At 40.5% G+C, this 15330-nt stretch overlaps 1 protein-coding gene across 1 annotated transcript in view; it reads right to left on the bottom strand.

The window, feature by feature from the left end:
• Positions 1–15330, bottom strand: part of ANO4 (anoctamin 4) — a 147129-nt gene that overhangs the window by 26272 nt on the left and 105527 nt on the right. The window contains exons 14-17 of the mRNA XM_040990900.1: positions 9805–9887; positions 7162–7302; positions 4080–4244; positions 244–280 (exon numbers count right to left, since the gene is read on the bottom strand). Coding sequence (XP_040846834.1) covers positions 244–280; positions 4080–4244; positions 7162–7302; positions 9805–9887 — 426 coding nt within the window. The remainder of the gene's footprint in view (positions 1–243; positions 281–4079; positions 4245–7161; positions 7303–9804; positions 9888–15330) is intronic.

The following is a 15330-nucleotide window of genomic DNA, read 5'->3' as shown; positions in this document are numbered from 1 at the left end:
ACATAGTAAGGAAATCTACTTACATCAGTTCTTTATACGTAATGGTTATGCTAAGTTAAAGCTTTAGGTAGCAGAGATTCTTTTATTACTAGAATATATTTAAAATATTCCATCATGGGAAAGATAATCCACACTGTATTCAAATAAAAATAACTTATTTCCACTGGTATTTGTAAAAGGAATCTGATAATCTGCTTTCCTGGCCACAATATTGCACCATGAAATTAAAAGGGTTCCACTTACCTAAATTTGTCAGAAGCAGTGCAACTTTTTCATAGAGCTATAAAAGAAATTTCATACATTCAACAAGTCAATTTAGATGCTGTGAAATCTGTGATTTTAAATAAAATCGCTGATCAATTCATGACTGGAAATAATGTCATTATGCATTGCTCACAGGATGGGGACACTGTGGAGAACTGCTTCCTCTCAGGGCCAGGGAGTCATGGACAAGATCTGCTTTATGATTGTCTGAATCTCCCTTCGTATGTTAGAAAGAATCATTCCATGGCAACAAGGCTGCTTCCACGAATTCCCAGATTTTTAGGTTGGGGTGGGCAGAAATGATATTTCCAAGTCCTGGTAATCTACATGTAAAGTCTCTAGGGCCCCTCCTGATGATAAGATATTATTATTTATATAGTAATCCTATTATTTATGGATTGCTGTAGCTTCTAAGAGCATGTAGAAATGATGAAATGATCAAACATTACCGTTTATGAATACTCTGCTTTTCTATAATATATTGGCTGTATCCTTAGGTTCCCCAGCCTCTGGTAAATAGATGGTTTTAGAAAGTAATTGTGTGTGTGTGTGTGTGTGTGTGTGTGTGTGTGTGTACACAGATGTATACAGGATATAGTTTAGGGAAAATGCCAGGTATAGGAGATCTCACAAACAGAATATAAATTGAGAGGAAAAGCAACTATTCCCTAAAATGAAAGACGATAATTGAAAAGAAAACTGGTCTATGGATTTGCACAAAATGCTAATGATATCCCATTTTAAATGTAACATAGCTAAAACATGCTGGTTAAATTTCTCCAGCTGGAATTACGCATTTACCATCCAGGCAACTTTTGGATTTGGGCAAGTGATCTCATCCCTTTCTGAGACCATCATGTTCCTCATATGTGGATGGAACGAGTATTGGCTCCACTGATCCCAAGTATTCTTTCTTAAATTTGAATTCTCTTATCTGAGATTTCTGCTGACAATGGAAACAGGCAAAATACTCCAACTGTATGATTCCAAACTTCTATCAATGGTCATGTTCTATATTATGCTACACAGTTGGCAATGTTAATGTGCAATAAGGTTTTACAGTCAAAGTTTGCATTTTTTAACACTAAAACTAATAGATTCCAATGCTAAAAAAGATTGATATAATTTTCATTTCTTCTCTCTTTTAAGATTCATTTATTTTACATGAAGGTCAGAGTTACAGAAAGCAGAGAGAGAGTAAGAGATCTATCTGCTCGTTAACTCTCCAAATGGCCTCAAGACCAGAGTTGTGCTTGTCCAAAGCTGGGAGCTAGGAGCTTCTCCTGGGTCTCTATATCGGTGCAGAAGCCCAAGGACTTGAGCCATCTTCTGCTGCTTTCCCAGGCCTCAAACAGGGAGCACTTGTCATTTCCTGAAATCATCAGGATTCTTGCTTTAATAACCTTATGCTATTCTAGTCTGATGCTGTGTAGGACATTAAAACAACACAGCTATTCATGCTGTTGATAAAGGAAAACAAACCCTAAGGATACTCCTAAGAATAATGGGTATTATTATAATCATTGTTCATAGCAATGTAAGGGCTCTCTATGACCTATTTTGGCTACTCTGAAACTCCTCACTGAATAAAATATAAAAATTCCTAGCAGTGAAGCTTCCAGCACACAGTAGGTGCTTTCAATGTCAGCAACTATATATATTTGCCTACCTCTTTCAGTTAAGTGAATGAATCTTTCAAGTAAATGAATAAATCTCAAATCCAGTTTCCTGCTAAAGTGCACCTTGGGAGTCAGCAGTGATGACTAAAGTAGTCACATCCACATTGGAAACTTGGATTGAATTCCTAGCTCCCAGTTTCAGTCTGGTTCAGCGTTGGTCAGCTAGGCAGGGAGTTCATCAACAGATGAGAGATCTTTGTTTTGCACTCTGCCTCTCAAATGAAAACCAAGTAAGAAAAATGTCCCTGGCAATGCAAACCAAATCAAAACAAACAAACCCAAACAGAAAAGATTCTATACTCGCGAACCTACACTCCAATGAAGAAGACTTGTAGTAAGTAAATACCTAGGAAAAATAGAAGGCATACTAGATAGGCTATACAGAAACATATATGATGAACATAGAGAAATAAGTCAGGCTAGGAAGTAGAAAGTAATCAGATGGTAGGAGTATAGCTTTGTGCTATGTTTAAAAAGATTTATTTATTTTCATTTGAAAGGCATATTTACAGAGAGAAGCAGAAGTGGAGAGAAAGATCTTCCATCTGTTGGTTCATTCCTCAAATTGCCGCAGCAGCTAGAGGTCAGCTAATTTGAAGCTAGGAACTGGACGCTTCTTCCAGGCCTCCTGTGCAGGTGCAGGGTCCCAAGGCTTTGGGCCATCCTCTACTGCTTTCCCAGGCCACAAGCAGGGAGCTGGATTGGAAAATGGAGCAGCTGGGACACAAACCAGCATCCACATGCTTGCAAAGTGAAGATTTAGCCATTGAGCCATCACGCTGGCCCCAAGAATGCAGTGTTTCATTGAGCGACAAGAAAAGCCTTTATCAGAGAAACAATATTTGAAAAAGGATCTGAAAGAGGAAAGGGAATAAGCATATAGACTGCACAAAGAAGACAGTTCCAGTCAGTGAGAAGAACAAGTAAAACGTCCTGGCGTAAGAACAAGTTTGGTCCTTGTCAAGGGCAGTTGTGATTCGGGCAGGTGCATCAGAGATAAAGTCAGAGACACAACCAGAACCAGATGAGCAAGAGGCTGAACAGCCATGACAAAGACATGAGAATTTGCTCTTGGGGAGAGGGAAGCCTTGGAGCTTGAGAACAGAACAACTTGACCTAAGCCATGTACGAAGCTTGCCTTGGCTGCTACATGGCCTAACCAGAGGGGAAAGGAGCCAAGGTCAGAAGCTGAGACCAGTTAGGAAGCCTCTGCAGAAACCCAGAGAGGAGACACTGGAGAGTTGGAGCAGGCTGGCAACTGGGCAGTGTGGAACATGATGCATTCTGGGTACAGACTGGCAGTGAGAGAGCTGGGAGAGTCAAGGAGAATGATGAGGGTTTGGGCTTGTCAACTAAAATCATGGAGGCCGAGGCAGGAGCCGATTTTTACAGGGAATGCTGGGAGTTCGGACTGGAAAGTATTGGGACAATCGAGGGGGAAGATAACTTGTAAGTCTGGGGCTTGGAGGAGCGATTTGGATAAAATATACAACACTAAAACATCTGAAACCAACTTGAGTGACATGTGCCACTGTGGTCTTTCCCTGGCAGGGTCTTGTTAAGGGTGCTCTGGATGCTGACTATCTTCCTACCATCCAGAATCGAAAGGAAACAGGGACCAGCATTGTTGAGCTACATCACAAGCAGAGTTGGGTCTTCTAAATCTGTTTCCCTCCCAGCCCATGTAAATTTTCCCAAGGGATGTAAAACATCTTCTTGGATAAATAAATTGCAATGATTTGCCTGATCATATACTACAGTAAACCCTGCAGGCTGGATTTGAATCAGCTGAATTGTTTTGCCTAAAGATGCCTCTGTACACAGTTGAAGTTTGCCCGAAAGGTTTCTCATGGACCATAACCTAAGTTGATGTGTGAACAGGCTCTCACTCTTGGGTCCAATCGCTGAGTCTCAGTGAACCCAAGCACTCAACTCTTCACACTTAAGTTCAAATCAGACAGACACTGTCCCTGACCCTCATTTGAGTCACTTCCTTTGTCTCTGGCTGTATTTTTATCTGCCCATATGGTGGAGTGGAGCACTGCGAACCAATCGTGATCTTAACAGCTGCTGGAACTGGCATCACAAATAAAGCCAAACGAGGCTGCTGCAGCTTTGTCTGTTCACACCACTTACCACGTTCAGCAACATAATGATACAAAAGTTGATGCACACGGCAGTCCCTGTGGTTGCAACCTGAGAGTTATTCCTGATGAGCGCCCACTTGAAGGCTGCGAAAGTGCTGACGGTCACCACCCGGTAAATGACGATCCCGAACACGGCAGCGATGACCACACAGATCTGGCAGGAAGACAAAGAGTCTCCGTGAGTCCCTCGGAACATTTCAGGGAGGGAAGTCACCCTCCCAGGAAATTTTCTGATAAGGAAATAAAGCAATGGTGGTTCTGGCTCAGACTAATGCCTGTGGTTCATCACTTCTTTTTGTATTTTCTCTTGCATTCCAATAGAAAAACCATCTGCTTGAAAACTGAGAATCAGTGTGAGCTATGGGATAGCACCTTTTTAAGTGGAATCTCAGACTGAGCAGAGAAATAATATTTATTATGAGAATCCTAGCTTGTTACTTTTCTGTTCAGAGTTATTCAAGAATAAAAGCAAAGTTCTGGGCCCAGTGCAATAGCATAGTGGTTAAAGTCATTGCCTCGCATACACCAGAATCCCATATGGTCACTGGTTCTGATCCTGGTTGCCCTGCTTCTCATCCAGCTCCCTGCTTGTGGCATGGAAAAGCAGTAGAGGATGGCCCATAGCCTTGAGACCCTGCACCTTTGTGGGAGACCTGGAAGAGCTCCTGGCCCCTGGCTCCGGATCGGCTCCAGCCATTGCGGCTGCTTGGGGAATGAACCATTGGATGGAAGATCTTGCTCTCTGTCTCTCCTCCTCTCTGTATATCTGCCTTTCCAATAAAAATACATAAATCTTAAAAAACAGAGACTAAAAGCGAAGTCCTTATTGTGGCCAGCCTGGTGTTTTCAACCCCATGGGCTATTCTACCTTTCCTCTGGAGATCCCATACCTTCTCTCACTGCTTCAAATGGACCAAGTGTCCTCACTGTTTATGATCACTTTTTTGCTGCAATAACTTTCCACCCAGTCTCCTAGAACACGCATGCACGTACGTATACAGCAGCCTAGTACGCATCTACTCATTCTTTTTCACTTCTCTGCTCAAGCACTACTTCACAATCAAATCTCGGCATGGCCCCCAGGCTGCTCTTATTGCAGTTGTTATGTTTTATTTATACCCTATGGGTTTATATCTCCTTTCAGGATACTAACGGTAATTTCCAGTAATTTATCTGCTTGATTACTGTCAACAGTCTGTACTAGAAAAGCAGCTCCATGGAGGAGGAATGGCATCTGCTTCAGTCACCACACTTTGTGCAGCATCTTCATATGACTACAGGTGCATAGAAGGTGCTCAGTTAACTGTTGAGTGAACCAGCTGTGCAAATAAGTATACAATGCTTTATCAAACAGATGTATCTGTGGACTGAAGCTGCTTTCCCTGAAGATTTCATGGTGTTTGAAGACGACATGGCGCATCTCCCATTGCTATAGTGAGAAACTGAAACCCCCAAAACCTTTGTGACTTCTATTAGGTCTTTCTAATATGTCCTAGGGACCTCATCTCAATCCATCATCCAAAGCTGGATCGTAAAGCCAGGCCTCAGGGCAGCTCTGTTGACTCAGATTCCTTCCTTCACACTAGCATCCCACTTCTAAGCACAAACTTTATTTTCCACTAACACTTAAGGGTGAAATGTTCCAAAAGCTTGAGGATGACCTCTATCTGGAACTAACAAAAGTAATAAAAACACATAAAAAATTTGATGAGGTGTTAACCCTGGATCTGTTGATAAGTACACGGGAGAAATCTGCCCTGAAATTTAGCTCTGGGGGGTAAGATCACAGAGTGGAATACACACTTCGCTGGCCTCAAGTTAGATAACAGGTCAGGATTCCTGCTCAGATATTTCCCCAGCAGTGTGATCTTGGGCAAGCTTGTCTTCATGGCTTGGGCCTCCTGTGCTCCAGGTTCCCCAGCTGAAGACTAAGGAAGTCTCTATTTGTCTGTAACTCTACTATGATTACCAAGTCAGCACATATGAATGTGGGTACAGGGCAAAGCATGACACACTCATTTACAAAGTCATATCTATAGAAGGGGCTGGTGCCAACCTTGATCAAGAGTTGTTGGGCAAGCTGCCCAGCCTTGGACACTCCTGGTGTCTTCACTGACAAGATGTGGGGAATCTCCTTGTCTTTTCTACTATTAAATTCTAGGATATTCACAGGCACATGATCCGAAAAGAGGAGTTTAAACCATCCCTTATGGGATTTGCATATGTATATCAATATCAGAAATATCCAAGTTCATCACAAATTAACTTCTTAGAGTTATCCAACTGGCTCCCACTGCTTCTCAAGCTGATGTGACCATTAATGAGATCTACTTCAGCAAGATGTATCTGGCACTAACAAAAAAGCTAACACCATCATAAAACAAAAAAAGCATTGCCTATTGTAAAATTGAGCACTGTTTTGGTTATGACAATCAGCTATGTACTCATACATCTATGTGCATAGCACATCCTGGTTATGACAGAGAATGTATAAAAATACGTCAGAATATTAATTAAAAATGAGCTTAAAGATATAAATGATAGCATAGTCAGATAGGCATATTTCAGTGAAAAAATAAAATTCATGCATACACGTAGGTCTTTGAAAAATTCACGGAAAATGTATATTATGAAGAATTTATGCATGTATTTCAATTTTGGGCATGAAAATAACTTATTGTTTCTATCTGTCCACTTTTTTTCATATTGTTTATTGTATGGGCATGGTGGAAACAAGTTAGAAAAACACTGTTGTAGATTTTAGTTCACATTTTTAGTTCCTTTCAGTGTGACAAAATGGAACACTGTGTGTGGAAGGAGCACTGGATTAGAATGTCTGGGTTTTTGGCTACTAATCTGATGACCCTGAAAATGCCCTGTAACCTTGTGGAGCCTCCGTTGTGCCATCTATTTTATGGGGACAGCAACGTTATTCCAGACCATTATAGCTAAACCATACCATGTGTGAAAAATGATTTGTAAAAACTATGCGAATGCCTGATATTGTTACTGCTATTATGCAACGAGCTTGTATTTTATGAAACAATCTTATTAAAAAAAGAGCTTCAAACCATAAAAAAGATCCCAGATGCAGAAACGATAAGTCTGCTGCACTTGTCTGCAAACGCTTGGTAAGGTTCCGGCTTTCCTGAAATGGGATTCATCCGCTCCTTCTTGGAATACTTGGCTTCAAACTGAGGTCGGATTTCCTCCTAAAGAACAAGCAGATATGCATGTATGCATTGAAGAAGTGCTTATTCAAGAAATAAAGCCTATTTTAAAGTACCACAAAATGACTGCCTCATGATTCAGTCAACCAATGAAGTGGACTGGACTTGGGGACTTAGACTGAAATATTTGGAAGGTAAAATTTGTAAAACAAAACAAACAAACAAACAAAAAAACACACAAAAAACCACCTAAAGACTCTAAAGACTGAAGGTCAAAATTTATTATCATTAAAAGCTAGCAATGTAATTTAAGCTGGCATTTAGTTCCTCCATTATGAAGCTAGGATTAAAGCAATAAACTGAGAATCATAGTTGTTAGTAGGACCACCTGTCTTTACCTAATGGTCAGGAACGTTTATTAAGTTTTTACTTTTATTATGAGGCAGTAAAATGGACACAAGCACAAAGGTGGTATCTGAACAAGAAAACGTTTAAATCCATTTTGTGGTTTTAATGACAGTATAATTCATAGTTTTATCCTGCTTTTCTTCATTTTTAGACAGTCTACTGAAAACATGCTGCATCTCTTTTTAATATTTTCCTATAAGTCATTTATCCGTAATCAATAGATTTTCAATGTCGTGCTAATTGGCATTTAAAACAGAGAAAGCACCTTTCAGAATCAGCTAAAATCAAGGCTTTTCCAATTCTAATTCAAAATGAAGCTTCTTTTCATACAGGAAGTCCCGTACACATGTGCAGAGTGCCTGACTAAAAAGCAATTCCTGGATTAGGAGGAGACAATGAGCAAGAGGTTACACTGAAGTGGTTCCAGTGAATTAAGCACCTGCTCTGTTGGAGTGCCTTGAAAGCCACGGAGAATGAGCAGAAACTGGCGAAAGGGAAGCCGAGTCAATCCAGGCAGGAAGGTTGGAGAAGCCAATGAAGGTAGTGACAGAAAAGAAGTGAATGATAAGAAAGACCATGGAGAATGGGTACACATTGATAGCAGCTTCTGTGCACAATTCTGTTAGTGTAGCCAGGTTTTTCCTACATGCCTGTAAGGACTTTGTGACCCTAGAAGGTCAGCGAGCACAGCACTACAACTAATAGATCACATTTGTATGAGAACAACTGGATGGATGTCATTTGTGTGACTGATTGGATATCATTTGAGAACAGAAGCATATTCACAGAATACAGAGAAAAAGTTGCCATTCACAAGGCGTAAGTTAAAGAAAATTTTAAAAACCCAAAACAAACAAACAAGCAAAAAACTCTTCATCAAGCTTATTACAAGGATAGAATTCTTATTATGTAGGGTTCTAGAAGGTTCCTTTTAATATATAAAAATATATACACAGGGAAGACATCCATTAATCCCCGTATTACAACATGTGATTAGTTTATGCGATTCACCAGCATAGTGAAGCTCTGAGTAAGAGATCTATGTGAGGAAGGAAAAATGGTTGAGGCCAGGACAACAGTGAAGAGCCAGCAGGGTCCTGTGGTACTCAAACCCAGTAGGCATGGGCAGGCCCGGGCAACAAGATAGCACACAGCTAGGGAAAGACAGTGTGCTGGTCCAGAGGAGGGAAGGGAGTGTGGGGGCACTTGGGAATATGCCAAGAAAGGGCAGTCCCAGGGACTGATGATACACTAGATGGTTTGGCTCACAGTTGGCCCTACATTCCGCCACATCCACCAGGGAAGCCTCCTCTGGGCCTGGCACATCTGGATACTGCCTGGGTACCAGAGTTCTCATTGCAACAGGCCCATGAATTTCTTCTTTTGGGAGGTTTACCTATATTTTCCATGAGTTGTGCATACCCTCTTTCTGCTGAAGCAAATGGGTGGAATTTAAGAAACTGAAATAAAACTTTACTATCAATGCGTTTGGTGGTCTCCAAGTAGAATTCTTCATATACTCAGGCAATTTTACTATGCTAACAAATCAGAATGTAGTCTTTTATTTTTATTTTTATTTTATTATTATTTTTTTTTCAGAATGTAGTCTTTTAAAAAATATTCTGCAAGACCCCTTTTAGACAGCTTAAAATGTTTTACAGACAGGTATTAAACATCTTTTTTAAAAAAAAATTCTGAGTTATCATATGTTCTCTCTCTTTTACAAGGCAAACTTCATCCACACATGAGAAAAACAGACATATGGGTAAATAAACATCCTCATAGATGAACTGTGTAACAGAGACTAGCATACCAGAAGCGAAGGTACATTGCAGTAGGTATCTCTACTCGCAGATAAAAAGAGGACTCCCAGTGAGACAGTTAAATATAGCTTGACAACATGATACTAGATTTTTACCTTGTCTATATCTACAGTACCATCATGCACTTAAATAGCAGAATTCTAAACTTGTAATGGTTGCTAAAGGACTTTAGTACTGTAAAAATTAGGGAGAGAATGGTGGAGGGGTAGTGGGGAAGGAAGTGGAGAATCCCTAGATTGACAACACTGTATTATGGAAAATAATAACAATTGTAACAAACAAACAAACAAACTCCGAGGTAAATGGTACAAACCTCCTCCTCTTCCCAGTCTATCAAGTCCCAGTCGTAAGCAATGACTGCTCGCCGTCTTTTCCAAAATTCCAAGAAAACTGTCGCTGGAAGAGGCAGAGAAAAGAACCAGAGGTTTTCAATTAAGAGTCAAATAAAATGATTAGTGGTGTCACTGGATGCAATAAAACCCTTGTGCAGAATATTGACTGTGTAAGCATACTCACATATCAGAATTCCTAACTACACTGAGCAAGAACCATTTTCTGGGCCCTACTAAAGCATGTGTCAAATATGAAAAAAAGGAGACTTCATTTAGAATTAAACTAATCTAGCTTGCAGATGGAGGCAGAACAGACTCATTAGCATAATAAATGCTCGGGGGATGTAAAGTCCTGAGAATGTTGGATTATCAACATCTTTGTAACTGATGGAGCATTTGTTTTAAAAGCAAAGGGCAGGTGGGGTGAAGCAGCACAATTGAAAATTTAGAGGTTTACATTTTTTGGTTGCCAAGGGATTTGTCCCCCAGATCCTCCTCCAGAACATATTTATTATTATTATTATTTTATTGAAGGAAGCTATTTTCTGAAACAATTTTTTTTCTTTTGTTTTTCTATAAATCATCTCCTTGTCATCACAATGAAGGCAAAAAGTATTTAAGTCTATTAGGAATTATTTCCAAGAGATGTGAGCTAACTGGTCTTCCACCCAGGATAAGTAAAATTTCTACTCAGTTAAATGAAAAACATCAACTCCAATTATGATTGAGTATCTTGCACTAAATAAGATGAGGAGATAAAGGAATAAAAACATATTCCTGCTGGCACAAATCAAGTGAAGATGGACAGACAGACAGACAGACACGTTCTTAGAATGAGTGGCCACAACTAAGAACATAACAGAAACACCCTAAGAAAGAAATTAGGAAGATCTATGTCTATAGGGCCTTTTCATACCTCTTGGGTCTTGCTATTTAATTAGATTCAGAGAAGCCAAAAATAAAGTCATCTATTTGGAATCAGGTTATGGGAAAAGGAAAATATCAATTTATTTGTTCTGAAGAAGGACCAGTATTTTCTTTCTGCCCCCACTTTTCCCCACACCACCCTCCCTTAAGTGCTGTTCAGAGGCAGAAGAAACCATTATAAAATAAACTAGAAGGACAATAGATAAGAATCCTCTGGCATGTGGCCTAGACATCACTAGACTTAAAATACAGCTCAGGTACAAGCTGTGCTACCGCTGGAAAATCAATTAGCTTCTCTAATTCTCAATTTGCTGATAAGCACAGAAAGATGGCACCATGGGTCTATAATCCCTTATCTTGCATACTCAAAGTAAAAAACATATCCTAAAACATTGTGGTTTGTGTTACTAAGTTTGGCACAAACTCATCCTGTGACAGACAGACGCGGACAGGTGCAGTGCTCTTGCTACTCATTAGCTCCTCTCTTAGTGAGAATATTAGTGAAAGCAGCCATAAAAGTGTATTTCAGTATGGAGTTTGTGTCCAGCTCTCTTGTACATTACAGAAAATACAGTCTGTGTATGACAGTAGCTTAGCAAACTCCAAAAATTTCTGAGTGGTTATAGTATATTAACAAAAACATGCCAAAATAATTAGGTGGTGAATTCTGGAACATGGGAATTAAAATATATCTCTATAGTGGAGGTTAGAAAGTACAGCATGGGGTAGGCATTTTTCACTGTATTACTCTGGTAAGGCTGGCTGTTTCAGGGGTCTCTAAGACCATCCCTATACCCAATAATTCCCCAGGAGGATTAAAGTATGCAGACTGTGGATGTGCAGATGGCAGAAGTTTATTTCAGTAAGAATCTAAGGTAAAAGATGTGTGGGACAAAGTTCATGGCAATCCAAGTGCAAGCTTCCCACAATCCTCTCCCAGTAGAGTCACATTGGACATAATTCCTCCACTAAAGTTGTGACGGCACATGGGTATTGGTGGAAAATCTCATTAGAAACTTCATAATTATGGATTTCATTGGGGTCAGAGTTGTCAGTACCCTCTACCTGGCACATAATACTAATTCCAGAAAGCAAGCATTTAAATCACATTGTGTGAGCTTGTAATTTGTGCACAGTGAGTTACCCTTAGCAGTGAAGGTGTTGGAAACTGTTCTCAGATCCCAGTTCCCAGACACCACGAAGGACCAGTCATGTACACAGGTCCATCTCAAGCCAGCTTGCTACGTTAACTCTTCCACACACCTTTCCTCTGCCTCACTGAATTGCACTTGTCTTTGCACATGGTCCCTGGGGCAATTCCTCTTCATGATCCTCTGGCTCTTTTGAGTAAGTGCCACTTGGTGTGGACTTCTTTGGGTCTCAAGTCTCCCTGGTCTTCAAGAGGAAAAAGCAGCTAAGCTCTGGGTTCTCCACATAAGGGCACTAAATGCATGAATGAAGACTCTACCCACTAGACCTAGTCAATCACTTCCCGAGGTGTCACCTCTTCCCATATATGAATTTTAGGGGTCATAAACACTGAGAAACTTGCACTTCCCTCTTTGACATCTCTCTTCCATTCTAGAGCCTTGGAAGATGGAGCAGGCTTCCATATTTAGTTCTACGTGTTTCATCACGCCTCCCTTTGCACAAACTCCCAGGTATTCACTGAGTTATGTGTATGATTTCAGGTAAATGTTGATAAAAGAAAAATTACCTTTTCAAAAACATAAAAAGAAATTCTTTGGACATCTCTGCTGCTATCCCATGAACTCTTTCAAGACCGGGCTGTATCTTAGCAGTCTTTCTACTCCTAGTAGACGGTAGCCCTAGATTCTCAGTCAACCTCTACATGAAATGCTGTCCTAAGAATTAAATAGTATAAATCAGTCCTTTCTTAAAGATCCTTTCATATCTGTAAGAAAACAGTATGTAAATCTGAAAAGCATGGATCTTTATCTGTGGAATGTCTTCTGTATCAATGCCAGCTAAATACATAGCAACTTGATAACATCAACATTTGAAACATGCTTCTCTATTATAATTGCCATTCCTATTATTTGGCTGCATAGATCCTATGGCAGGGTCTACTACTTGTCTTCTAAGATTCATTCTTGCTTTTCTACAGTAAAGGACCGCTGCTGGGAGCATGGCTATCCAACTCTACCATATTTCCCAGGTGCCTTGGCAGGTGGCTGCAGCTGAAGAACAGCTTTCACTAGTGGAATGTGAGAAGTGCTCTCACACCATTTGCCTCATGACACCTTAAGGTGCCTAGGGAAAGTTTTCTACTTCCTCTCTTCCCTTTTGGGTATGTAGAATGCAAGTGATCCAACAGGACCACGGAACTGCTGAAAATATCTGGGGGTATGGCAAACACGTCCTTTTCATCAGCCAAGATTATCATGAGCAACAGGACTGTCCATAGCCTGTTTCATCCAGGTCTTCCACACAGGTGCCATCTTCTGTTGATTGGAAGTAGATTTGTTGTATATTGACACTGATGTTTTGTTGGGGATTTTAACTGACCGGAACTTTACTCTGTCAGCTCTACCTGGAGACCAGAGAAGGTCTCCCCAAGAGGCCACTGAACTTATCTGGACAATAAGACACTGGACTTTATGTTAGGTATATGCTTGCAATGAAAGAATTTCAACGGAACTTGAACCACGGTTATGCAGCAAGGTGGAGCAATCCACTGTGGGAAGAGGGCTGTGGGAGGGGTGGGGGGAATCCCCAGTGCTTATAAAACTGTATCACATAATACAATGTTAATAACAAATAATTTTTAAAAAGGAAGTAGAGAAGCCAGGGCTTGAGCCCATGCCCCTATGGGACGAGAGTGTTACAACTGATCACTTTACCTACAACACAGCAGTGCCAGCCCTAGATAGATGATTTTTTAAATTTTTATTTTGAATTTTATGGTACAATTCCATAGAGTCTGGGATTCTCCCCACCTCAAACTCCCACCAATGACTGATTTTCCTCACATGGTTGCAATAGTATGGTCCTGTATAAGGAGCTATAATTCCATCAAACGTGTCCTGACATTGTTGGTACAGTGTCAGACATTCCAGCATCCCATTGTCTAGATGTCTCATTGGGAGTCCATATTTGATTTGGAAGTAGGGATGCATATGGCACTGTATCTTCACATCTGGATATGGTAGGCTCTCCATGTCATCACTATACATTCCCTTAAATGAGAAGCCACAAAACAAAGTCAATAACAGGTACGAAGTTAAAACAACAACAACAACAAAGTTACAGCACCATGGTGTAAAAAAAAAAATGCATCACTGAATGCATGGGTGGTGAAAAAAAAAATACAAAAGCCTCTTGGGTAAAATGATGCCACCATGTGATCCACAAGCCAGTGATGAATTCAATAAGAGAAATTATTTTAGAGAAATGAAAATGAAATAAAAAAACACCAAAACACATGGGATGCAGCAAAAAAAACAGTATGGAATGAGTTATTAAACTTACAATTTGCATGATTGTTTCCTTATATTAGGGTGAACATGGTATTTGTTCTTTTGGGGTTGATGTATTTCGCTGAGCATAATGGTCTCTACTTGGGACCATCTAGTTGCAAAAGATATGATTTCATTCTTTTTAATGGCTGAGTAATATTCTATGGAATAGATGTACCAGTTTCTTTAAGCACTCCTCTTTGGATGAGAATCTGGATAGTTTCCATGTCTTTGCTATTGTAGATTGTGCTGCTGCATATATAGAATTACAGATCCCCTTCACATACGCAGTTTTCATTTTCTTTGGGTATATTCCTAGCATCAGTATAGCTGGGTCATATGGCAGGTTTGTTTGCAATTCTCTAAGCACTCTCCATACTGATGTCCATAGTTGTACTAGCCTACACTCCCAACAGCAGTGAAGGAGGGTATTTATCTCCCCACATCCACAGCAGCAGGTGTTGTGAATAGAGTTCTGAATGTAGGCCAATCTCATTGGCATTAGGTGAAGCCTCTATGTGGTTTTCATTTATATCTCCCTGGTGGCTAGGGAGCCTGAGCATCTTTTCTTTCTTTTTTTTTTTTAAAGATTCATTTATTTTCATTACAAAGTCAGATATACAGAGAGAAGGAGAAACAGAGAGGAAGATCTTCCATCCGATGATTCACTCCCCAAGTGACTGCATTGGCTGGTGCTGCGCCGATCCAAAGCCGGGAACCAGGAACCTCTCCCAGGTCTCCCACGCGGGTGCAGGGTCCCAAAGCTTTGGGGCCGTCCTCAACTGCTTTCCTAGGCCACAGGCAGGGAGCTGGATGGGAAGTGGAGCTGCCAGGATTAGAACCGTTGCCCATATGAGATCCTGAATATTAGTCCCTTATCACTTGAGTAGTGTGCAAAAATTTTCTCCCATTCTGTTGGTTGCTCCTTCACTTTGTCAAGATTTGCAGCCTAGCACAAAGGCCCTCCTAGGTGATGACGGAGGCAAAGACTGGATTGATACTTCTAAAAGTCAGTGAATGCTAAGCTACCAATAGAATCTGAGACAGGCATGGCCCAGATTTTTCCATCAGAGTCTTCAGAAGAAACTCACCATAGGGACA

This window comes from Ochotona curzoniae, unplaced genomic scaffold, assembly GCF_017591425.1.
Source record: "Ochotona curzoniae isolate NIBS_2020 unplaced genomic scaffold, NIBS_Ocur_1.0 contig_1014, whole genome shotgun sequence".
In the NCBI taxonomy this organism is placed as follows: domain Eukaryota; kingdom Metazoa; phylum Chordata; class Mammalia; order Lagomorpha; family Ochotonidae; genus Ochotona; species Ochotona curzoniae.
This window is presented reverse-complemented; position numbering and strand designations above follow the sequence as displayed.